Source organism: Monodelphis domestica, chromosome 7 (genome assembly GCF_027887165.1).
Source record: "Monodelphis domestica isolate mMonDom1 chromosome 7, mMonDom1.pri, whole genome shotgun sequence".
Classification (NCBI taxonomy): domain Eukaryota; kingdom Metazoa; phylum Chordata; class Mammalia; order Didelphimorphia; family Didelphidae; genus Monodelphis; species Monodelphis domestica.
This window is the reverse complement of record NC_077233.1, coordinates 90407071-90432860: the sequence shown is the minus strand read 5'-3', so window position 1 is coordinate 90432860 and position 25790 is coordinate 90407071. Positions and strand designations below refer to the sequence as shown.

The following is a 25790-nucleotide window of genomic DNA, read 5'->3' as shown; positions in this document are numbered from 1 at the left end:
ACGCGCATGAATACATGCCCTGGGTAAGCTCCCACCCTGCCCAAGCAGTATGCCCTTGGGCAAGTTTCCTGTCCTCTGAGCTTTGCCTTCAAGGATGGGGTTGGCAGGAACCTTTAACCTATACCTAAGCAGAAATCCCTCCTGGCTGGGATGATGGGGCTACATTTGGGAGTCGGAGAAGGTAGGCAGAACTGGGTGACCTTAGACCAGTGGATCAAATCTCTGGCTCTCGCTTTCTCCATCTGTAAAATGAGGGGTTTCAGAGGATTTGGGATTATATCCCACTATTGATGCAGTCTGTGACCCTGGATAAGTCACTTATAACCTCTCCGGACCTCTTTCCCCATCTGTAAAATAAGGGAGCTGGACTAGAGGACTTGCAGTTTTCGTTTGTGTTTAGGTCTTTGTTGGCCAGTACCTGGAACAGGATTTGATTAATAAAATGCTTCTTGCCTTGTCTGGTCCGAGAGCCCTCCCAGCTACCCTTCTCTGACCTAGTGATCCCTCGAGGATCTCCGAAGCCCTGCCAAGTCAATAATCCATCGCGTGCTCTCTCCCTGGGCACCATCCCAGCTAAATGGTCATTCAGTGGCCCTCCGGTGGGGTGCAACTCCCAGAGCCCATCCCAGTTGGATGAAACTAATTGTTCGGACTTTTTTCCTTATACGGAGTTGGATCCAGTTGTCTTAAGGACTGGTCCAGGCCCGATTCTGAGTCCAGTCTGTCCTCCACCCTTCACCCAGCATTCCCTCAATCCTAAGGGGAGTGGATGACGGAAGGGGTCCTGGCCTGGGGGCCTCTGGAGAAGGGAACCCCGCATCCTGCCTCCCACCTCAGGAATTCTTCCATCACCTTCAGCAATTTAGGAATTGCAGGATGCAGAGCTGGGAGGAACTCCTCTTTTACTGATGAGGACCCAGAGGCCGGGAGGCTGGAAGGCCACTGAGTAAAGGGAGAACGTTTAGCCTGAGGATAGGCTTTTTTAAAGCTACAGTAGTTTGCTGGCTTGAAACATCTGGAGGCTGTTTTGTGGAAAGGGGATTAGAGGTTTGCTCCATTCCGCCCCAGAGGGCAGAACCAGGACTTCTGGATGGAAGTTACAAAGACAGAATTTCAGCGCAGAGAGCAAGCTTTCTACCTACGAGAGCTGTCCCGTCATGCCATCGGCTGCCTCTGGAGGGACCTCCTTAGAGCTCTGAGACTAACCTGGATGGCCGTTTGTCTGAAGAATGGAAGCCCCCAGAGGACGGCACAAATGAATCGGCAAAGGTGGCTGAAAGGATCTTTGTTCAGGCACAAACGAGCCTCTGAGGTTAGATCAGCCCAGAGGCAGAGAGTCGGACGTGTCAGTGATAGCATTTGAACCCGGATTCTCCAGCTCCCTAGCCAGCACTGTTTCCACTGCATCATGCACCATCCTTCACACTGCTCTCGGCACCCACTGGTCCTTCTGGGGCCAAGTGAAAAGAATCCTCAGTCTGCCCCCCTCCAGCAAACCCCGATTGACAAGCACACGCACAGCCCCTCCCTGGTCAGATGCATGAGGGGACAATTAGTGGGGACGGCCCAGAGCTTTATTGATGTAGGGAAGCCCTGCCAATGCGGGTCAAGGATCATTCTACAATTAATCATCTTAAAGAGACATAGCTAAAGCACAGGGAGAGTGGGTGACCTGACTTGCCCTGGGACACAGGTGGCAGGTGGCAGAGGCGGGACTGGAACCTCCGTCTTTGGGCTCTCCCCACACCTGGCAGCTTCCTCCTTTGAAGTTCATATTTTTCCTTGCAACACCTTTATGAGGGTAGTTAGGGCAAGAATATTCATTCAGATTTATCAGATAAGGAAACTGAGTCTTAGGGAGAAGCTGTGAAGTTTCAGAGCCAGGTTGTAAATTCAGGATGTCTGACACCAGGGCCTGGACTCTACCCTTTCCTCTCTACCCTCAGCCTCTGTGTTGGAGGAATTTCCCATGAACTCCCTTATATGATCTCTCCCTCCCTCCACCCCTTCCCCCCTCCCTCTCTATCCATCTCTCGCCCCCTCCTTTCCTCCTTCTCCTTCCTTCCCTCCCTCCCTCCTTCCCTTCCTCTCCCTCCTTCCCTCCCTCCCTCCTTCCCTTCCTCTCCCTCCTTCCCTCACTCTCCCTCTCCCGCCCTCCTTGTCTCTCTCCTCTCTCCAGCTCTGTCTCTCTGTCTCTGTCTGTCTGTCTGTCTGTCTCTCTCTCACGCGCACACACACACACACACACTCGCCCTGGTGCATCGATGCATTACAGTAGGTCATTAGCTTGTCCCCTGATGAGAGGCCAGGGCAGGCGGAGAAGCTCCGAGTTGCGTGTCAGCATAGTGGGGAAGTGGCCACCTCAAGCCAGGCTCGGGTGCTGGGGCAAGAACAGGTGCTGAGGGCCCTTCGGAGGCAGTGTTTAGGAAAATCATAGGAAAGAAGCTGCTGCTGCTGCTGCTGCTGGTCTCAGCCTGTGTGTGACAGAGAGACCAGCCCAGCCTTTAATTCAGTGAACATTTACAAAGTCCCTACTGTGCGCAGCCCTGTCCTGAGCGCGGAGAGGAATCCCTTTCGGATAATCTAGAGCAATCTCTGCCCCTCTGAAGCCCACAATCCAGAAGAGGGGGATCCTGGGATTTAGACCACCTTAGGCTGGGTCTACTCCAATCTTCTTATTTCAAAATGGAACCCAAAAGCTGTAAAAGCAACTTGCTTGAGGGAGGACAGGGCTAGAGACAAGAGTGGAACCCAAATGGGATTAGAGAATCCCATTGACCCAGAGAATATCAGGTACCCATAATGCCCAGTAATACACAATAAAGGTAGACAAACGCTGGTCCCTTGCCTAGTGGATAGAGAGCTGTCTTTGGAGTCAGGAAGCCCCGAGTTCAAGTTCCACTTGTTAACTTCTGACCATCATGAGTTACTTCAGTCAAGTGGCCCAGGCAGCTCTCTGAGGCTAGAAATTGCAGAGATCTGCTTTGCCAGAGAAAGTTTCTCACCAGCCAGGAGCCCCTACACTGATAAATAAAATCACAAGTCTGGTCCAAAAATAAAAAGGGGAGGAGCATTCCAGATGCTTGGCTAGAGCGCTCTGTGGGGTCTGAAGGGAAAGGCAGTGAGCCACGGGGAGATGGGAGAAGGCCTCGTAAGGAAGGCCATGTAACGGCTGGATGGGCTTTCTGTAGATGAAGCTAGATGGTCTCAGCCCAATCCTCAGAGCAAGGCAACTTTATTCCATAAAGGAGTTCAGAAGAAGACTTCAACGTCTTTTTGGTGTCTAGTGTGTATTTGCCAGGTCAGACTAGAACAACAAGAACCCTAGGATCATGGGTGGAAGAGCTGGAAGGGACCCCAGCCTGAGTCTCTGCCTGGACTAGAGACTTAAATAGATTTCAAGAGCCACCTACACCAACTCTCTCATTTTACAGATGAGGAAACTGAGTTTGGGGAAGATTAAGTGATTTGCTCAGGGCCACACAGGCAGTAAACATCAAAGGCAGGATTTGAACCCAGCTTCTCTGCCTTTAGAGTCATGGCACCTTAAAGACCATATAGTCCAACATACTTGTAATGGTTCCAAGACAGAAGAGCAATAAGAGCTGGACAATGGGGAGGCAAGTGACTTGTCCAGGGTCTCCTAACTAGGATGTATCTGAGGCTATCTACGAACCCAGCATCTCCGGACCCTAAGACTGGCTTTCAATTCATGGAGCCACCTATGCCCCCCAATCTACTAATTTTACAGGTAGAAAAACTAAGGCACAAAAGGGCATCTAGCCCAAGGAAAAGTCAGAGCAGGTATTTGGAGTCATCACGGAGAGAGGCAGAATTTGGAGGGAAAAGGACTTGGAGGATCTCCTTCCCTTGTGTAGTCCCTGTGGTCCTTGGGGGAGCTCATGGGCATCGTCATTCCACACACATGCCCTCACACAACTAGAGTTGGAGGAATGAGCCATGATGCAGCTCTGGGCAGAGCCAGCCCAACATCACTTTCCTGAGTGGTGCCAGATGAACCCATTCCCTGTTTATCTTACTGAGAAAAGTGGGGAACGACTGGAAGTGACAATAGCATTGGGACAGTCGGTAAACCCTCTCTGCCACTGCAGAAATTCTAGCTAGCCTAGAATAATGGAAAGAACCCAGAATTCTAAAGTCAAAAGACTAAGACATAGGTCCCAATTCTTCGATTTGGTACCTGTGTGTCACTGGATAAATAACATTTTCTCTGAGACTCAGTTTCCTCATTTGTAAAATGGGAAGGTTGAGCTAGATTGTCTCCTGTCTTTTCTTGGGATAGATTTGTGTCAGCTTCCTTAATAATAAAGTGCAGAAGGGGACAGCTGGATGACTCAGTGGATTGAGAGGAGGTCCTGGGTTTAAATCTGACCTCAGAAACTTCCTAGCTGTGTGACCCTGGGCAAGTCACTTCACCCTATGACTTGGCTTTTATTACTTTTCTGCATTGAAATCAAGATGGATGGTAAGAGGTTTTTTTGTTTGTTTTTAATTATGAAACCTCGCCAGTGGGATGAGCCAATGAGTCAAGGGAAGAGAAAGTCCCCTAAGAAATAAGAGGGAAAGAGGACAAGACAACTACGGCATCCAAGATTCAATTTTTAGCAGTTTTGCTTTTAGGGTAAAAGTGAGGCAGGTGTGCACACTGAGGCTGGCCTGATCCTCTCTGCCTGGACTGGGGTAGTGAGGCTCCTACACGGCTCTGTCTGTGAGCACTTTGTGCCCTCTAGTGGTCACTGGAGACTCCTCAACAAGAAGGTCATCGTAGAAGAATCACCCAGCAGAAGAGTTAGAAGAACTCTTAAAGAATGAGAGTACAAACCTCTCATTTTACAGATGGTGAAACTGAGTCACACAGAGCAGAAGAGACTCGCTCAGGGTCACACCTCATGTTAATGTCAGTGACAGAATCAGAACTGGAAGAAAGTCGGTCTGGAGTATTGATTTCCGGTCCGAGGACCCACAGAGATTCTCAGGTCTGTCCATTATTGGCAGTGACCTCAGAGCAGTCACTTCTCTCCTTTGTAAAACCTAGCTCCAAATCCTGGGAGCCCATGGTCTTCTCTTGGGCTGCAGGAGATGGGGGCAGGATTCCATTTAGGAAAATGATTCCTACCACCAAAGTATCAGGTTCTGTGGTTCCCCGACACATCCTAAGAAGAGAATCCAGGTGACGGGTACATCAGTGGGCAATGGAAAGACCCCGCTCCACATAGACAAGTGCCCCATGGGCTTGGCCAGACTAGAATCCAGAGACATTGGCTCATTGCCAAGAATTGGGCATGAGAATGCCACTAGAGATATGTGACCAGAAGAGAAGGTAGCCTGGCCGTGGACCAATGGACAGTTCCATTGGTGTCCATGCGATGCCAAAAGAACTAGAGGAGGATTCCCAGCCTATTGGGTAGATCCCCTTCGGAGCATCCATGGGAGGCCATGGAGAGGAGTCACCCAGGACAAGAGGGCAGGAATGGGTTGCAGTTTATTGGTGGGAATGACCACATGGAGACGGTCCCATCCATCAAAGTACTGATCTCATATCCTGCTGTCAAACTGGAAGGTAGATGAGTTGGAATCATATCTGAGCAAAACTTTATATCTCACCCAACCAAGCACCCAGCATGGTATTCTGCCTGAAGTAGGTGCATGCCAAATGTTTGCTGTGTTGGGGGGAAACTGAATTGGAGAAGTGGCATGAAAGCCATAACCAAGGACTTACATTTTGGGGAAAGGCATGTTTCAAGACTGAAAACCGCCCGATGGACTGACCAAATGCTGAACCCTCAAGATGTTAAAAGAACTAGGAGGCAGCTCTCAGTGGATTGAGAGCCAGAACCAGAGATGGGAGGTCCTGGGTTCAAATCTGGCCTCAGACACTTCCTAGCTGTGTGACCGTGGGCAAGTCACTTGATCCCCATTGCCTGGCCCTTCCCACTCTTCTGCCTTGAAATCTGTACAGAGTATTGATTCTAAGATGGAAGGTAAGGGTTTAAAAACCAAAAAGGTATTAAAAGAACCAGAGGAACCCTCCTACTTATTGGATGGATCCTTGATATTTGGGGGACCTTAATGAAAGCTGCACAGAATAATTAGTCATGGAGGGGCTTCGGCTCATGTTAGCTAAGGGTCTGCCCATCCTGGAGGATTACGGAGCTACAGTGAAGAATTTCTGTGTATGTAATATCTCCATTCACACCTCCCTTGAACTGGAACTTCCTGAAAATAGGGTTGAGGTCAGTCTTCCCTGAGCAGAGCTCTAGTCTAGCCCTCCTCTACTTCTTCCCAGCTTCCTGAAGATAGGTCCTGAGTCTTTGCCATTTCCATGTTTTCCTGTAGTAGTACCCCATATAGAAGGTGCTCGGAATAAGTTTGTTGAACTTATCTTTGATATAGTGAAAAGGGCCCTAGGATGGGAGTCCATCTGGCAAAGGCCTGCTTCTGCCACTAATTTGCTCAATGACCACCTTCTTTGGGGGCCTCAGTTTACTAGTCTGTAAAGTAAGGGGGTTGAAATAGATGACCTCTAAGTCATGCTAGAGTCAAGAAGATATAAATTCAAATTGGGCCTCAGATACTACTCATCTACTCATATGACCTGGACAAGCCACTTAACTACCATTTGCCTTAGTATCCTTAATTACAAAATGGAAACAATAGCACCTACCTTCCAGGATTATGAGAGGATCAACTGAGATAATATTTATAAAGTACTTGATATAGCCTCTGGCACATAGTAGGTGCTTTAAAATATCTGTGACCTCTCTCCTTTCCATTCAACTCTAATAGATTCTAGAAATAGGGAATCACATTAATAAACAGAGATATGCACATCTGTAGATTCAAACAGATACACCCACCACGACATAGTCCATACAGACATATGAGGACATTACAGATGCCCCCCAGCTATCACACACAGGCACACCAAACACTCAGTCATTTCACTCTGGCTCATGATCATTCTGTCACAGATGTCCCCCTCCTGCCCGCCCCCACACCCAAGGAGTCCTGTAGCCTGGTGTCCTGGAGTTCAAGCCCCAATCATTTCCCTTTACCCCCAGGATGGAGTCCATGAACAAGGTCTCTAAGAATATGTCCCAGGATCACCTTGAAGGGGTCACCACTTTGGGAAGGCAGGGGGCCTCCTCAGCCCTGGATGGCTGAGTTCCAGTTTTGTTCTTGTTGGGAAGGGATGTGGTCATTGTTCAAATATTGTTCTTTCTTGTCTCCTCTGTCTCTTCAAGGCTTCTAAACCCACCTTTGGGGTCCAGGAGGTCTTTGGGGTAGTCCAGGAAGTGGATTAGGGCTAACCTCCAGGTTCAAGGCTATTTCTGGCTTCTAACAAATGAATGAAAACAAAATTATTAAGTGTGAAAAGCATCGTGCTAAGGACTCAGAATATACACAGAAAAACAACCTCTATGTCAGTGGGGGGAAGCTTCTCTCTTGAGAGATTCTGTGACTCCCTGGCCCCATGATTGGAGGTAAAGGGGGAAAGCACAGAGTCAGCTTGGAAGGGATTGGGGACAGGGCCACTGCCTGATTATGGCTGAGGGAGGAGGGGGACAGGGGTTCTCCTGAGCCGGATTCACCTGTCCTTGGTCCTTATTGGCTCCCAGACAGCCCCCTTGCCCCTAAATCCTGCTAAGCAGTCCAAAGCAGGAAGGAGGTATGGAAGGGCCCCATTCACTCTATCTTGGACCTTCCTGGGACCAAGAAGGTATTAGGGAAGAGGGCCAGGGGCCCGGGCTAAGCCCGAGGTTTGAAGGTCTCCATCTCCTCAGAAGAGTTTGATCCATATTTTCTGCCCTTTCACCAACCTCCTTCCCCCAGCCCTGCCAGGAAGATGGGGGCTGGAGCCAGTGCTGAGGAGAAACACTCAAGAGAACTGGAAAAGAAGCTGAAAGAAGATGCTGAGAAAGATGCCAGGACAGTGAAGCTGCTTCTGCTAGGTAAATTGAGAGGCTCCCAGGGTAGGGTTGGGAAGGAGAAGAGGCATTGGTCTTCGACAGGTCTGGGAAGGTGGGAATGGACAGCCTTCCAGATGACAACTGAATTCATGATGAGAGAATTCATACATCGTCAATGAAAGGAAATCTGGGCAAAGGGATGTTGTTTCCTCCCTGACAGACTGGTCAGGGGTTCCAGAGGTCCCTTCCTTTTATGTGACTGGTGGGCACCCAAACCAAGCTTGGTGGCAACTGAATACGTGGGGGTTCTGAAGGACTCTATGGAGAAGGGAAGAACTTTTTGTAAAATGAATAATAGTCCCTTAACCAGGGGAGTCCTTGTAAGTGGATAATCACACCCTCAGTTTAGCTGAGGACATTTTACAATGAAAATAATCACCCCTTAAGCTATCTGGCGATTCTAGACTGCTTCTGCCATAAGATTATGGATGTAACCGGCACCCCGAGTTGGTCACTGAATAAATAAATGTATCTAGATGGAGAAAACAGAGGCATCCCTTTAATCTAATCATGGCCCTCATCAACCATGGCTCTCTCTGGGGGAGCTGGGGAGTCCATGGGCTTCTGCCTGAGACTGTCTCCAGGCTCCTAAAAAGATATGTAAACCAAGGAGACCTGAACTGGAGTACCAATTCAGTCGCTAAAACTATGGGATGTTAGGCAAGTCTCTTTCCTTCTAGGATCTTGATTTCTTCCCCAGCCCAATGAGAAGGGACAGACTAGCTGATCTCTAAGCCCCCTTCTTTATTCTAAGACACCGCTCATTTCTAGTCAACTTAATTCAAATCGGCAAACTTGGATTAAGTCCTTAAGTATATGGAAAATGAGGGGGAATGTGTTTGTATTGAATGTGCTAGATTTGGTTGGGATTGGGAATAATGGAGTTCAAATCCCACCTCTTCTACTTCCCAGTTATGTGACCATAGAGAAGTCAGTTATCCTCTTGTAGAATTTAGAGATTTGTCAGCAATTGCCTGGGTTCCCACAACAGCAAAAACCCATGTCCTAGAGAGATTGCTTTTGTAATGTACTGGCATTCGAAGGTCCCTTCTAGCTTTAAACTTGTAACTGAATAATATCAAACCTCCAACAATGCCAATCCTCAATAGATGTATGGATGTTTTAGTTTACAAAGAACGTTCGGATTGGTTACTCCTTTGAGGCTCAATTCTGCCCAAAGTGGGTCTCAGGGCAGGGATTATCATCCCCATTTTATAGATTAGGAAATCCTAAGAATCATATCATGTCAGAGCCTGAAGACATCTTAGACGTCTTCTAATTCAACTTCTTCATTTTATGGAGCCTGCTAGTGAGGCACAGATTGAGAAACCGAACTGCCAGAGGTTTCAGCTATAATAAAGCCAAGTCTAAATCTTGACTCTGGTGCACCCTATTTTCCCTCAATGCACCAATGCACTTGACTCTGGTGCACCCTATTTTCCCTCAACAAGGGATCTGAAGCATGCAAAATCTGATCTGTAAACAAATACTGAGGAGGTCCCACTCTGTAAAGAGGGAACTCTTGTAGAAGAAAGTCCTTTTGTAAAGTGAAGAATTCTTTGATAATAAGTATACAAATTGACCCACTCCAAGCAAACTCCATCTATATAATCCAGTTACAGTGACCAAACAACCAGAGAGACACCAGGGCTTTAGAAAAGGATTTGGCCTACCAGGGTAGGAAGAGCATTGGTTTTGGAGTCAGAGCTCCTGCATTCCTATCCCTGATCTTCATATGACCTTGTACTGGTCACTTCCCTTCCCTCAGGCTCAGTAACATAAGGAGGCTGGACTAGATGGCTACAGGGTCCCTTCCAACTCTAAGCTCCTATGAGCCTAAGATCTTTATTTCACTGTGGTCCCTCCAGGACTCTTTAGATAGCCCAACTCCCCAAGGACATTTAAAATGCATTGGGTATTAAGTTACAAAGGTTTGGCTCTCATACACACACATTCCTAGAGCATGTTTGTTGTATTGTTTCATGGGACACCAGGGCCAGAGAATTCATCACTTAGTGGCCAGCCTACTCAGATCAGCTTTTTCCCTTCTTAGCAGGCTTGGTCCTGGGGCAACAAGCTCAGTCCATACGTGGTGGTCCTTTCCACTCTTGTAGGAACTAATAGAGCTTTCTTTCCTCCGGCATAACCCCCTGAGAACCCAAGGTCATCTCAATGCCACAAGGACATTGTTCTGCTGGGCCGAATATCCAGAAATGGGAATCAAGTGAGGTTGGCTACAATTTCCCCATTTAGTACAATGGAATTTCGGATTCATAATAAAAACTTTAAAGCTTTAAAGTTTGAAAAGTGATTAGGTTTAAAAAAAAAGCTGTACTTTCTGTCTTAGAATCAATAGTATTTATTGGTTCAAAGGTAGAAGAGCAGTAAGGGCTAGGCAATGGGGGTTACAGCCAGGGAGTGCCTGACACCATATTTGAACCCAGGACCTTTTGTCCCCAGCCTGGCTCTCTATTCACTGAGCCACCTAAACTGCCCTAGTAAAGTGATTTTAATAAGAATAATCGCTAACATTTAGATATCACTTATGTGCCTAGCACTGTGCTTCATGATTATTATCTCATTTGATCCTCCAGGTGGGTGCTATTATTATCCCCATTTTGCAGATAAGGAAACAGGTTAAATGACTTGCTAGAATTACACAGCTAGTATTGCTCAAGTTAAAATTCAAACTTGGAACTTACTGACTCCAAGCCTACCACGCTGTTACCGAGTCACTTAGCTTTCTCTCTCTTGGAATAATATGGAATCTCAGCCTTTTCCCAGGGTAGTGGCAGAAAATTCTCTGAGGGCAAAGGGGAAGTTCAGGGATAGGAAAAGGCTAAACCCATTAATCCCATTAACTCTGCCCTAATTCCTCTCCACAACTCCACCACACTCACATAAAACAACCCTGGAATAGAAGCCTTGGTCCCTCCTGGCTCTACTCAATCAATCTCCAGACTTTGCCTTGGCCCACCAGTATCCTTCCCTCTTCCATTTTATATATTGTCTTCTTTCATTAGAATGAAAGGGTAGGAACTACCTTTTTTACTTATATTTATATCCCCTGGGCTTAGTATCCTTCCATCTTTTAGTCAATACTAAGTGTTGGTTCTAAAGCAGAAAACTGGTAAGGGCTAGCCAATTGGGATCAAGTGACTTGCCCAGGTTCACACAACTAGGAGGTGCCTGAGGTCAGATTTGAACTCCTGTCTCCAGGCCTAGCATACTAAATTCTTAATAAGTGATACTTAGCAAATCTATCTACCTAGTTAGCTAGCTTCCTTTTTTTCTTCCTTTCTCTTCTTCTTCCTCCCTTCTTTGTAGCTTTCTTTTTTCTGTTTCTTTTCTTCCTTCCTCTCTTTCTTCCTTTCCTTTTCTCTCCTTTCTTACTCCCTTTCTTTGTTTGCTTGTTTCTCTTTCTTTCCTTCTTTCCTTCCTTCCTTTCTTTCTCTTTATAATCCCTGATTTCCTCTTCTCCCTGCCCCCCTCCCAATCTACCCAGATCCCAAGGCCCAACCCAGAAAGATGTTAATTCCTTCTTAAGCTCTCAGGGTGATCCTTGGCAGGACATCCCACCTCACCCTTCCCTGTGGGGTGTGGTGGAGGGAGCATTAGTCCAACACCCCATCTCTGGGGGGGAAGGCAGAGAGAGGGATGGTGCCTTGAAGAGCCTTCCCTTGGAGAAGGAATAATCCTTGGGTCACTTAGTCCTGCCATAGGACCTCTTTAGCTGGCTTGGGGGGGAGGCAGCTTTTGTTCCAAGGTCTAGCATTCCCCATCCTCTTTCCAATTGTATTTGAGATCAATAGGCCATCCAACCTATGTACTTACTCATAGGCTCTCTTGTTAGCACTTCCTGGGTGCTGGGCCTTAGGGAAGCTCTCAAACCTAAGTAATACAGTCATTGTTCTCAGAGAAGGTATGCCATCAGGGAGTTCACGGTACATTTGTATTTCTTTCTGTAGGGGCTGGAGAGTCTGGGAAAAGCACCATTGTTAAGCAGATGAAGTAAGTGTTTCTCCTTCTCCACTTTCCCCTCTTCTCCCATCCTCCTGAGCACCATCTTCTGGGAAAGGCCTGGGTAGTGGAATGGAAGACCCAGTATATGCTGAATGTATACACACCTGCACAGATACATACACCCCTACTCCCACCACTCCCACCACCACCAAATTGAACTCCAGACCCATTGCCCAGCCATCAGGGACATCCATATGGGACATGACTCCCACCTACTATTGATCCAACTCTTTCTTGGCTATCTCCAGAATTATCCATCAAGATGGTTACTCCCTAGAGGAGTGCCTGGAGTTTATTGCTATTATTTATGGCAACACCCTGCAATCCATCCTGGCCATTGTCCGGGCCATGACAACTCTCAACATCCAGTATGGAGACTCAGCCAGACAAGTAAGACTCAGGTTCTTCAGGCATTGGGTAGGGGCAAGCAGGGGGATGCAGACTAGGAACCTTGAACGTAGCTGGTAGAGTCACAGACAGGATCATAGGAGTAATTGAATCCAATCCCCTCATTTTCCAGAGGGGAAACTGAGATTCAGAGAGGGAACTCAAACTCAGTTCTTTATCCAAGTCTAGTACTTTTTTTATTATGCCAAATATTGGGGGGGTGGGTCCCTGAGGCTTGAGTACTCAAAAAAGGAGTCCAGCAGGGACACAAATAAATAGGTAGGACTTTGATCCCTGGGAATGGGGAGAGGTAGATGTACTTGTAGAGACATAGAGACTTCTGGTCTGGGTCACCCAGATGGATCAAGGTGGGATGGAAGGGCATTGATGGGACCATCAAAGGGTCAGATGAGAGTACCAGAAGGGAGAGAGTTGGTTCATTCAGAAAATATGGGGACTGGGATACCTAGGAGGTAAAGGGAGGCAAGGACACCTGGATTAAGTCACTCAAGGTAGAGATGGAGCTGGAAGCCCTGGGACCTAGAGGTCAGGGGCTAGGTTATTCAGAAAAGGGAAGGGTAGGACAAGAATAAATAGGTTAAACAAACAAGGTTTAGGAGGGCTATAACCAATCATGTCAGGAAGAGGGTTTTCCATTATTAATTCTCTCCCAAGTTTTCATCCCTTTCCCACCTCTAATCCCTGCCCTAGCCTCTTCCACCCACTCTCCACCCTCATACTTTGGTTTTCATTCCCCCTCTTCCCTGTTTCCCCCACCCTTCACCCCAGAGAGCTCTGACCACAATCTTACCTACCCCCAGGATGATGCAAGGAAGCTGATGCACATGGCAGACACCATTGAGGAAGGCACAATGCCCAAGGAAATGTCTGACATCATTCAGCGTCTGTGGAAGGACTCCGGCATCCAGGCCTGCTTTGACAGAGCCTCTGAATACCAGCTCAATGACTCCGCAGGATAGTGAGTTCCCAGGCACCCTAGAGGACAGATGTGGCGGGCAGAAAGGGATTACTCCTCTTATCAGGGAGGTTGGAATGGGTCAAGAACCCAAGGCTTTAGGGATCAGTTGCTGCCTTGAACCAATTTAATTCAAACAGCATCCTTACAGCTAGTGCCTTCCCTCTAAGATCACCTTCCATTACACAGTGACCCTGGCACAGAGTAAGTGTAAGAAATGCTCATTAACCAAGTAAGCATTTATAAAATAATGCCTTTAGGAAAGCCCTGTGCTTGGCATTGGGAATTCAAAGACGAAAACAAGACCTTCCTCATCCTCAAAGACCTCCTCGTCAAACAAGGGGATAGGAGATATAGGCAAATAGCTAAGAAAGAATGTGAGATCAGAAAGGGAGAAGGTTCTCTAGGCGGGGAGAGAGAGAGAGAGATCTAGGAAAATCTAAAGCTAGAAATCACTTTTACTTTGCTGGGGCTGGTAGAAAAGACTTCAGAGAAGAAATGCCACCTGAGATGGGCCTTGAAAGAAGGAAGGAACTTCAGCTGAAGGAAGGTGAGGGAAGGGAAGGTCTAGTCCAAGCATGAGGAGAAGGTTCAAGTAGAGGAAAAATGCAGGGAATGAAGGGCAGGATGAATCTGGAGCACAATAAACAGTAGGCAATGGTGGGGCACCTAGAGGTTCTGAGCAGGAGATTGATGGGTCAGAGCTGGATGGAGAGTGGATTGGGAAAAAAGAGAGTGGGGGCAAGGAATCCAGGTTGGGGAACAGGAAGCTGATGCATATGGCAGACACCATTGTAGGGATGCAGAGATTTCTGGTCTGGGTCACCCAGATAATTTGGGGTGGGATGGAAGGGCATTGACAGATGAGTCAGATGAGAGCCCCAGAAGAGGTAGAATTAGTTCAGTCAGATAGTATAGGGACTGGGATTAAAACACCTCCTGGGAAAGAATCCTTTGGCACACATTCCATTTCCCAGGGAGTCAACCTGACCATCCCTATCCCCTTGTATTGAGGTCTTTTAAAATGTCTATGGAATCAATATTATGTATTGGTTCTAAGGCAGAAATGAGGCAAGGGCTAGGCAATGAGAGTTAAGTGACTTCCTCAGGATCACAGAGCTAGGAAGGGTCTGAGGTCAAATTTGAACCCCAGGACCTCCTATCTCTGGGCCTGGAGCTCTATCTATTGAGCCAACTAGCTGTCCCAAGGCCCTTTATATCTTACTCAGAGAGTAGACATGAACCTAAGTCTGCCTAGTTCAGAGGCCACTGTACCATTTATCTGCACATTGCAAAGAAAGTGGCAACCTGCAGGGACAGGAGTTTCCTCATTGGAATTCTGTGTATCAGTAAAATCACAGATCCAGTCCCCATTCCCTATCCATTGTGCTCAGATCAGAATTCCTCTGAAGTCTCCCCAAGTTGTCATGCTGAGATCCAAGAATATTCCCCAGCCCTGTTTCTAGGGGTCCCTCCCAACCCCATCTGGATCTACTCCTTGGCCAGTTACCTCTCAGACCTGGAGCGGCTGGTGACCCCTGGCTATGTGCCCACTGAACAGGACGTGCTGAGATCTCGAGTTAAGACCACAGGCATCATTGAGACCCAATTCTCCTTCAAGGATCTCAACTTCAGGTAAAGAGGCCACACTAAGCCTCCATCCCCTTTCCCTGAGCTCTCCATCCTCTCTCTAAAACCATCCCTCATTTAGCCTTCATCCTCCTTTCTGAGGCCCTGATCCTTCTGTCTTTTCAGTGAATTTCCATCTCCCTCCTTGAGTCCCCCATCTTGTCTCTGACACCTCCATTCCCTTCCCCAAACTCTCACTCTGCCTCTCTCATTGCTTCTCTGTACATTCCATCCCTTTCACTGAATCCTCCTTCACCACCCATACCAATCCCCAATCTCTATTTCAGCTCCATAGGCCTCCCTTCCCTCTCTCCAGGCTCCCTACCTTCCTTTTTGAGCTCCCCCTGCCTCTCAGACCTCCAGGCTCAATGAGTGCTTATACTTTGTTTTTCTGGAGGGATGGGGTCAGTCTCCCTCTTCCTCCCAAGTGGGAGCTTGGGGTCAGGAGATCTGGGATTGGTGTCCAGGAGGTGTCCTATTCTCCGGCAGAATGTTTGACGTGGGTGGTCAGCGCTCAGAGAGGAAGAAATGGATCCATTGTTTTGAAGGCGTCACCTGCATCATCTTCATTGCTGCTCTCAGCGCCTACGACATGGTGCTGGTGGAAGATGATGAAGTGGTGGGTATAGGCTCCTGTTTGCCTAAGGAGGAAAGTCTTGGGGGAGGGCTTAGGAGTTGTCAATGATTAGGATCATAATGGGGGCAGCTAGGCCTCTCAGTGGATAGAGAGCCAGACCTAGAGGCAGGAGGTCCTGGGTTCAAATTTAGACACTTCCTAGATGAGTGATCCTGGGCAAGTCACTTAACTCCTAGCCCTTACTGCTCTTTTGTCTTGGAACCAATGCATAGTATAAGGGTTTTTTGGTTTATTTTTTTAAAGGTGCCTGTCCTTGTTCTACCATTTTGCTATCTCCCCATTTCATGGTCCACTGCCTATTGTCCCTCACCTAGCCCTAGACTGGCTTTTACTCAGGGGTCTCTTGCCATGAAGACCCTCTTCCAGGGCCCATCATTCCTTTTCTACTACTACTACCTCATTTGCTGCCCTCTCCAATAATCAGGGATCAAAGGTTGGGTATGAGGCAGGCAGTAAGGGGCTGGGCCAGACTCGGGAGCATGGGCACCTCACCTCCCAGCATGCTTGAACCTATTCAGGACAGACTGTCCTGGGGACCCATAACCTGACTGCCATGGGGCATACCCTGCTTAAAGAAAGGAATCCCCAATTCCCTCCCACAGGAGAGGGTGCCCAGGTGTCTCCCCTCACAAGAGCTTAAATCCTAGGGTCTATCTCTTCCCCTCAAATGAGCTTTCCCTGGGCCCCAGAATTCTCCGCTATGGCTTTTCCAGCATCCAACCTGCTCTTTCTCCACTCTTTCCCCCAGAACCGGATGCACGAGAGTCTCCATCTATTCAACAGCATCTGTAATCATCGTTACTTTGCCACAACCTCCATTGTCTTGTTCCTTAACAAAAAGGACGTTTTCACTGAGAAGATTAAGAAAGCCCCTCTCAACATCTGCTTCCCTGACTATGATGGTGAGAAAGGCTGCCCAAGCCTTCCTCTCTACTGTCCCTTCCTGGGCTGTTGGGAATATCCTGGGGCCACTGACTTCAGCATCCGCTTAGGTCCTCTACATCCTCAGCCCTCCTTACTCCCAGGAACCGTTATGGTCCAGATGTGACCACTAGATGTCACCCCATCCCCACCAAAATCCCCACCAGGCTGTAGCCTAGCTTCTCTAGGAGTCAATCCCTCCTAGGGTAGAGAGGGCTCTCCCGTGGGGCACAGATTCCCGAAACTGGCCTGGCTTTCCAGTTCCACTTCTGAATGGAGATTCTCATCACCAGTTCTTAGTCTCGGTCCTTGAACCCATCCACCTCCCATCCGTGACCCCACCGTCTCCCACTCAAGCCCTCCCACCGTATCCTGGAAGCGCCATTTCTATGCCTGACCCTCTATCCCTAAACCCTGCCTGCCTCAGTCTCCCGTACTTACCCTCCATCTCGGGCCCTATCCCTACCCGCCATGTCCTGCCCCTTCAGCCCTTGACCCTTCATCCCCATCCTCGATCCAGTCCTCTATCCCCATCGCCCAAGAGTCCCCTTCCCACGCCTCCAGTCCTAATTCCTCCTTTACTGACTCTTTATCCCTAACTTCTCCTGCCGCCTTCACACCCGGCACTGACCCCTTCTCCCGACTCCCATTGCTCCCTCCGCTAGTCCTCGGCCGTTCTCTAACCCCTCCCCAGCTCGGGCCCTTTAGGGCAGTTGGGCAGGTGAGGCAGGGGGCGGGGCGTAGGGGGACTGAGGTGGGGGAGGGGCGGGGGCGGGGCGGGGCAGTGGGGCCGCATCAGAACCCACAGAACCAGCCCCTTCCGCATCTGGATTCCCTCAGGCCCCAACACCTACGACGACGCGGGGAACTACATCAAACTACAGTTTCTGGAGCTGAACATGCGGCGGGACGTGAAGGAGATCTATTCGCACATGACTTGTGCTACAGATACCCAGAACGTCAAGTTCGTCTTCGACGCCGTCACCGACATCATCATCAAGGAGAACCTGAAGGACTGCGGCCTCTTCTGAGCCGGTGAGGACCGGCCTGCCCAGCCCAGGGCTCCTTCCCCTGCCTCAGGCACAAGCTCAGTAACCAGACCTCCCCTGGCCTCCCAAGCCTGCCCCCTCCATCGTCTCCCCGGGGAAAGACCCGGCCCTGCGACTTCTGGCCGAGAAGACCCGTCCAGCTCCGCCTCATCCTGCCCATAGCTGAGTCTGTGTCTCACCCCAGACTTTGATCACACCTCAGGGCTGGGATAGCCATTGCCCTGGACGAGGGCCCAAACTTCAACCTCGTCCTCCCGGTCAAATCACTCCACTCACTGCCCGGCTTCCTCCTCCAAGCAGCCCACCCACCTTTCCCCTAATGCCATGAGCCAGTAGGGGCTCTTATTGCCTCCCAGGGCCCTTGGTCTCCCCAACACACATTCACCCCTGACCCTCTTTCTCTTTCTCTTTCCCCAGCCCGCCTAGACTGCGGCACTGTCCTGCAGCACTCATTTATTCTTCCATCGCGGGGGTGCACAAAGAGCCTACTGTGTGCAGAGCGCCGTGCTGGGGCAGCTATGAAACTTAGATAAGACAGGATCTCGGCCTCAGAAACGAAGCTGTCTAGTGATACGCATTTCCCACGACCTCAGCTCTTAAAGAGATTTCAGTATAAGTTAAAGCACGTTGCTCATGCCAGCTCTATGGGGTAGGTAGTGCGCTTATGATTATCTGCATTTTACAGATGAAGAAACTGAGCTCAGGGAAATGAGGCGACTTGCAGAGCTCACACTACTAGTAAATGTAGCAGTTAGGATTTGATTCCAAGTCTCCTGAGCCCAAGTCTGCTCTCTGCGCAGATCATGCTGCCCTCTAGGTAACCCTCCATTCTGCCTCCTCTGGCTCCCCCTTATTTCTGGTCCAGAATTCCTCTTTAGTCCCTCAGAAATGGGAACCCCAGCTGGCTCCAGGGGCTCCATGGCTCCTCCATGACCTTTCCTGTTCAATGGGTAAGGGCCAAGCTCCGGCTTCTCAGTTATTCTGGGCCGGGTCTCCCTCTCCTCAGGTGGACAGTGTCCACGGAAGGGCAGGGGGAAAGGCTCAAGTGAGGTTGAGGAGCTGAGGAGCTGAGGAGCGCCCCCCCCCAGTCACTGACCGGTGCAGGCAGGCGAGCCCCTGTGGCCACTGTCTCAAGCAGCCCACTTCCTTAACCACCCCCAGCTCCTTTCCAAGGAGCTTTTCACCTTCCCCTTTCTCCCAGTCCCACACCAGAGCCCAGGCTCCTGGCTGAGTCTCCCTCAAGCCGGCCAGCCTGGGGAAACATTGGGGGGAGGATATCCTATTTCTCCCAGGCCTGCCCTTCACGGCTCTGCTCTCATGGTCCCCTGAGCCCCACACAGGCTGGCCCCAGCCGGGTCACCAGTTGGAATGAGGCAGAATGACTCAGCTTTGCCCATAGCCTCTAGCCTAGAGTTGAAGAGGAAGACCCTTGTTCCGGGGGACTGGGGAGGGGGAGACGGCAGGTTCATCCTCTCCAGGATTCCCCCCACGGGCCCTGAGCCACCCTCTCCTCAGGACCAATAGCCCTCCAGATCTGGCCTTGGCCTAGGGCTGCCCGGGAGTCAGGGGTTGGGGGGGACGCTCAGGTTCCTTCCCGTCTCCTCCCAAAAGTCCATGAGCCACCCCACCCCTTTCCTGCCCCGCTCTGCCACCTCCACGTGAGAGAACTAGCACCTGGTGTGCCCAGCCTGGCAGGGGGCATTGGTCAGCTCCAAGGCCTCCACTCACGAGGGAATTTCAGGAAACCCAAACCCAAACTCACTAAAAGAGCCTCCCTGCCTCCCCCCTCCCAACCCCAGCTTCTGAAAGCACACACCGGGGGCTGAGGCGTGAGATCTTTAGGACCCCTTAGATCAGCCTGAACCCTGCTGTCCCCACTCCGGGGACATGGGAGTCAGGATGCCTGAGTTTAGGGGAGATCCCTTCCCTCTGGACCACTCTTTGGGGTTCAGCCCCAAAGGGATGGGTGCGGAGCTTGGAGTCGGAGCTTCTTTCCCTTTTAGGGCCCCTCTGTTTCCCATGCCTGGTCTCCGATCCCCCAAAAGTCCTCACCTCAGGCCCTCTCAGGGCCACAGAGCTATTCTGGGGGCATCAGATAGGCATCGGAGCAGGGGTGAAGGACCAGGAAAGGAGTAGGAGGCTAGGCTAGTGTTGACAGTCCCCGGGACCAAAGGCCCCTACCACGAGGCCTGGCCAATGGCCATTGGGTCCCGAGGGGCGGACTAGGGCACAGAGAACTGGCTTCTATTGATCCATCCCCTGCCCTGGGGATGGGAACCTCAAGCCCGACATGCATCAAGAGTCAGGGATTGTGCTCCCGGGGTGTTGCGGGGATAGGACAAGAAGGGGCTTTCCTCAGGGGGGAGTTCCCTACTCCAACCTCCCAGCCCCACTGCTGCCCCCTCCCCCCCACCCCTTTTCATTCTAGGAATCCCAAAGACGGTGCAGGCTATCCCTCCAGCTCCTCTGCCGTCCCTTTGGGCTTGTCCCCCCAAGCTTTTCCTGAGCCCTGCAGAGGAGATGCAGAGATGAGCCCCTTCCCGGGGCACCTCTTGTATAGGAATCTACTATGTACCACGGCTAGAGCCCCAGTGCACATGGAAATGGAGACTCGGCCATTCCTTCCCAGCAGTCCGCAATAAAGATTGTATCTTGCCCCCGGCTCGCTCTTTGGAAGGGGGTGTGGGTTCCTGCCTGGGGAGGGAAGAGGCTGAACAGCCCTGGTGGGCCCCCCGAGAGGTGATGAGCCAGCTGTCACCGGGGGGCTTCCAGCCAACGTTTTCAGGGATGGAGGGGGTCAGGAAAGCCAGGGAAGGGGCGGCAGGATCCTAAAGATCCAGTGAGCTGGGAAGGAGCTCTTGTGGCAGCTCCAAGGTCCCAGGAGGAGGCGAGGAAGGACAGCCTGCTCCACTTGGGAAAGCAAGGAGGCAGCCCAGAGTTTGGCCACTAGGCCAGTCTGGCTGGAATGTGGAGAGGGGTGGCAGGGGGAAGAAAAGCCAGCGGGAATAAGCCTAGAGAGGTGGGCAAGGATGCCGGAAGGGCCGAGCGAAGCTGCTCTTCGTGGCCGGAGCTAGCCAGGGGTTTTTCTTGGCAAGGATGCCAGAACGGTCTGCCATTTCCTTCTCCTCTGAGGCCGGGTTGGAACTCCAAGCCCAGCACTTTATCACCCAGCTGCCAGGAGGAGGAGTTTGTATTTTCTCTCAGAGGCAACGGGGAGCTACTGAGGGATCTGGGGCCGGTGGAGGTGGGTGCAGGTGTGCGTGGCACCGGGAGACCTGGGCTTTAGGAAGATGATTTCGTCAGCCTCGTAGAGCAGAGGCAAACACACGACCCTCTAGAAGGCAAGGAGTTGTCTTAACATGTAAGGGTGGGGGCACAGCTAGAGACAGGAGGTCATGGATTCAAATCTTCCCTCAGATACTTCCTGGCTGATGGACCCTGGGCAAGTCCCTTAACCCCCATTGTCTAGCCCTTACCACTCTTTTGCATCAGAATCAATATACACCTTTGGTTTTAAGGCAAAAGGTAAGAATTAAAAGCAAACAGAGAGCTCATTGTGGGGCAGGTAGGTGGCATAGTAGATAGAGCACCAGGTCTGGAGTTGGGAAGACCTGGGTTCAAATTTGGATTTAGACTTTTCCCAGCTATGTGACCCTAGGCAAGTCACTCAACCCTATCGGACAATTCCTATTCTTTGTGTAATAATTAAAAATAATATTTATTTCTTTTTAATTATTTAGTTATATTTTATTTATTTTAAATTATTACACTTGCCCTTCTTTCTTAGAGTTTTTAAGACAGAAAATAAGGGTTTTTGTTTTTTAAAAAAGAGATCATTGGTCACACTGGAGAAGAGAACCTGGGATTCTGGGGTTCTTTGAGAAGGGCTCCTGTCTTGGGAAGCCCACCCAGGGGCCACGCACCTCTCCTATTAGCATTCAACACGATATCTAATAATAGATCCATAGCACTTTAAGGTTTACAAGATGCTTTCCTCACAATCCCATGAAGTAGGTCATACACGTGTTATCTCTACTTTACAGATGTGGTTAAAAAAAGAAAGAGGCAAACCAGCTCAGATACCTTCCTGGGCTAGGGGGAAGCAGGGGAAGAGGAGAGGGAGAGCTTAGCCAAAGGAGGAACGGAAATCGTCATGAAAGACAAGCAGATCATTCCCATCACTTGAAACGGAAATGATTTCCTAAGAACAAAATCAATGCAGCTAAAACAAGGAGGAAGCTATAAAATGAGAGGAAAAAAAATCTTTACGTAAAATAGGAGCCCCATCTATGGATCTGACATCCAAGCTGCCAAAAGGCAGCTGTGGAAGAAAGGACAAAGAGCTCACCTCCTAGGCAGGAAGACCCGAGAGCAGCTCCCCACCCCGTCACATCACTAATTAAAAAAAGACTAAAATGATTAACAAAACTCAATCAATTATTCAATATTTATTATGTCCCAGGAATGGTGCTGAGTTCAGAAATATAAAGAAAACAAAAATAATTCCTACTTTCAAGGAACATGTATCTTTTATTTTTAAAAGACAGTCTTGCTTGCTGTCTTAGAATCAATCCTAAGTAGCCGTTCCAAGGCAGAAGAGTGGTAAGGGGTAGACCGTAGGGGTTAAGTGACTCATCCAGGGTCACCCAGCTAGGTCTGTGGTTAGATTTGAACCCAGGGCCCGCCTGTCTCTGGACCTGGCTCATTATGCACGGAGTCATCTAGCTGCACCCCAACTTGTATTGAGTTTTAAAGGAAGCCAGTCAGAACTCTGGAGGGCGAACGTGCCAGGCATGAGGCACAGCTAGTGCAAAAAGCAAGGTGTCCGGAGATTGAGCATCAGGCACACAGCAAGTAATCCCGTGTGGCTGGCCAGGAGGGGAGGAGAAGAGAGAAAGGGGCCAGATTGGGAAGAGCATTGAATGTCAATCAGAGGAGTTGATATTTGACCGTAGGAGTCATATGCTGCTGCACAGATATTAAGTGACTTCCCCGGGGTCCAGTCAGGTCCTGGAACCCCTGTCCAAGGCCAGCCTGAGTCACTGAGCCTCCAGAGAGTCTCTGGGGAGCCTACAAGCCGCCTCGGACTCTTTCCTCTCTGCGTCCCCACAATGTAATTAGGCACTCACTAATGAGCAGGATCAGTAATAGTAACTTTGGATTCAGGGCCAGGAGAGCTCTGGTCTGTGGGATCAAAGAGGTCCTGGGGTTGGGAAGAGGGCACCTCGACACAGGGTGCTGGAAGGGAGAGTCTGGATCCTGAAGGGGAGGCGAAGACTCTGGACCCCTCCCAGGGGCCCGAGCCCATCGAGCACCCTGGGGCCCCTCTGCTCAAGGTCACCCTCACACATGTACACACACTCACACACTCCAGGTGGCTCCGGAGCCTGCCAGTGGGAGCCCTAGAGGCCCCGAGCCTCTGGGCTGATGGGAGATTAAGCAGAACCTTGGCAGGGCCCTGACCTTGCTAACTCTCAATGAAGGGCCCTCCCTCCCGGCCTGGCCTCCGGTGGAGGGGGGGAAGAGAGGGAGGACAGGAAAGGGATTAGGCTTGGCCCTTGTGAGCCCCAGGCTCAGGGCTCATTGAGAAGTTAAATGAAAGACAGAGAGAGAGAAAATGGGAAGGATCCAGAGAATGGGAGGGAGAGAAAGATGGGGGGAGAGACAAGGGGAAGGGGAGAGGGAGAGAGAGGGGGAAAGGGGGGAAGAGAGAGAAAGGGGAGGAGAGGGGAAGAGAAAAGGGACGGGGCAGGAGGGAGAGAAAAGGTGAAGAGAGTAAGGGAGAGAGAGGAATGGGGGGAGAAAAGGAGGAGAGAAAAGAAAGGAAAGGGGGGAGAGAGAGAGGAGAGAAGGGAAAGGGGAGAGAGAAAGAGGGAGAGAGAGAAGGGGAGAGAAAAGGGAGAGAGGAAAGAGAGGGGAGAGAGAAAGGGAGAGAAGGGGAGAGAGAAAAGAGAGGAGAGAAGGGAGAGAGAAAAAGTGGGGGTGGAAAGAAAGGGTGGAAGAGAGAGAGAAAGAGAGAAAGAAAGAGAGACAGACAGAGAGAAAGAGACAGAGAGAGAGAGAGGGAGGGAGGGAGGGAGGGAGGGAGGGCGGGAGGGAGGGAGGGAGAGAGAGAGAGAGAGAGAGAGAGAGAGAGAGAGAGAGAGAGAGAGAGAGAGAGAGAGAGAGAGAGAGAGAGAGAGAGAAAGAGAGAGAGAGAAAGAGAGAGAGAGGAAGTTCTTTTCATTTTAGGGAGTGGGGGATGAGAGAATGTCAAGAATTCTAATGCTCTAGGAAGGAGCTCCGTGAGGACCAGGCTGGAAGGAAGTGCTTAACTGGGTTCAGGGAGGCGAGGGCAGGGACTGCAGGGGACTGAGTTAAGAAGGCAGGTGAAGAGCGGTTAGAAGGGGATGGAGGAGGAGGAAGGGGGCTTAAGGTCATGGTTAGGTCTTTCCCTCCACTTCACCATACTGTGAACTCAGGGAAGCAAGCAGTACCACCCTCTCCCTCTGATTCAAGCTGACCCTAGACCCAGGCTGGGCTTTCTGACCTACTTAGTCAAGAGTCATTACCATTAATACTATTTCTCATCATTAGTGCTGGAATTCATGCTAGGGAAGGAGGGTTTGGAGCCCTCCTGTTGGGCCGGAATAGAAATGATTTTTCCATTTCATACCTTGAGGTTCCCATGAATCTGAATAGCTACAAGTCAGGGGCATTGAAGAAAGTCTTTCTCAAGGCAAGAAGGAGCTATTCCTACCCACCCCAACGTGTTCAGGCTGCTCCGTCTAACTAGCTGGGTGACTTGGACATTCCTTTCCATTCTCTCAGTCTCAGTTTCTTCATCAATAACTGTAACAGACAAAAGAGTGGTTGCCATAAACTGTGACTATGGAAATATGAACATAACTCAAGACTTCAAGAAATCACTTCTTTTTTAATTAATTTTTTAACCTTTACTTCCTGTCAATAACAACTCAGACAGAAGGGCAAAGCCTAGGCAAACAGTTTAGTGACATGCTCAGGGTCACATAGCAAGGAAGTATCTGAGATCAAATTTGAACCTAGGACCTCCTGATTCCAGGCTCAGGGAATAAAGTCATTACCAGACTAGAGGTGAGTAATTGAATAATGATAATAATTGTTGTTGTTGTCATTCAGTGTTTTCAGTCATGTCTGACTCTTTGTGACCCCATTTGGGGTTTTCTCCAGAGTGGCTTGCCATTTCTTTCTCTAGCTCATTTTACAGATAAGGGAACTGAGGCAATCAGAGTTAAATGTCTTATCCAGGGTCATACAACTTGTAAGGCTCAATTTGAATTCAGGAAGACGAGTCTGCTTGACTCCAGGTCCAGCCCTCTATCTACTTTGCTCTCTAGTTATGGGCAGTTTTTTAATTCTTTAAGACTTGCAAAGTACTTCATATCCATTATCTTGTTTGAGCCTCATTAGACCCCTGGTCATCAGAAAAATTTTAAAGGATACCATTTATACCTTTCATACAAGTAATTGAAGAGAAATGTAAATAGCCCAGGACAAAGATTAACTCTTCATCCATTCCATTTAAGACCTTCTTCCAAGATGATATGAAGGATTAGTCACTGAGGTGGTTTAAAATTCCTCTAATTATACTATCATCTACTCCCCATATCTCCATCTTTTTGGCACGAGATGCTTTTCATAAACTTGTAAATTTTATCTATAACATCCCTCTGATCCATCCTTTTGGTACTTTGTCAACAAAGGAAGTAGATTGGTCCCATATGACCTTTCCTGCTAAAGCCACACAAGTTTGTTATGCTCACTGCTTCTCTTTCTAGATACCTACTTCCCACCTCCTCAATAATCCTATCTAGAATTTTCCCAGAGATCAACATTAAGATCACTGAAGATTCTATCTTCTATTTTTAAAAAGCCAGGACATTCATTTTTCTTTTATTCAACAGAACCACTCCTATTCTTCACAGCCTTCCAATCTCATGGAAACATGCCCGATAGCAAGAACAGCTCCAAGTGGATATATGGCCTAGATATAAAAGGTCACGATCATAACCAAGTAAATGGAATGAAGAAGAAATTACATTTCAGATCTAAGGAGAGAGGAAGAGTTCATGACCAAGCAAGGGATAGAGAAGATCACAGAAAACAAAATGGACAATTTTGATTACATAAAAATAAAAACAAATTGTACAAACAAA

The 25790-nt window shown here is 49.3% G+C and overlaps 1 protein-coding gene and 1 long non-coding RNA gene across 6 annotated transcripts; one reads left to right on the top strand and one right to left on the bottom strand.

The window, feature by feature from the left end:
- Positions 1-41: 41 nt before the first annotated feature.
- LOC103104650 (uncharacterized) lies at positions 42-17304 on the bottom strand. 2 transcript variants are annotated; one of them, XR_001623741.2, is made up of 6 exons: positions 17196-17304; positions 16365-16472; positions 15332-15604; positions 13213-13397; positions 11826-12071; positions 42-7359 (listed from the first exon to the last, which is right to left on the bottom strand). It is a non-coding gene; the product is annotated as an uncharacterized LOC103104650 (long non-coding RNA). The 2 variants fall into 2 exon arrangements; XR_470564.3 differs by having other exon boundaries at positions 13217-13397.
- On the top strand, positions 7853-25790 carry GNAT1 (G protein subunit alpha transducin 1). 4 transcript variants are annotated; one of them, XM_001368162.4, is made up of 9 exons: positions 7853-7973; positions 11960-12002; positions 12263-12404; positions 13223-13380; positions 14884-15012; positions 15496-15625; positions 16392-16545; positions 17405-17599; positions 18031-18235. In XM_001368162.4, the coding sequence occupies exons 1-8, from the start codon at positions 7868-7870 to the stop codon at positions 17593-17595; spliced, it is 1053 nt and encodes a 350-aa protein (XP_001368199.1). In that variant the 5' UTR covers positions 7853-7867; the 3' UTR covers positions 17596-17599; positions 18031-18235. The 4 variants fall into 4 exon arrangements, 1 of the variants encoding a protein (XP_001368199.1); XR_008913467.1 differs by lacking the exons at positions 7853-7973; positions 11960-12002; positions 12263-12404; ... (2 more) ...; positions 15496-15625; positions 16392-16545 and adding an exon at positions 25560-25790 and having other exon boundaries at positions 17330-17599; positions 18031-18262; XR_008913465.1 differs by lacking the exons at positions 7853-7973; positions 11960-12002; positions 12263-12404; ... (2 more) ...; positions 15496-15625; positions 16392-16545 and adding an exon at positions 21657-22100 and having other exon boundaries at positions 17330-17599; positions 18031-18262.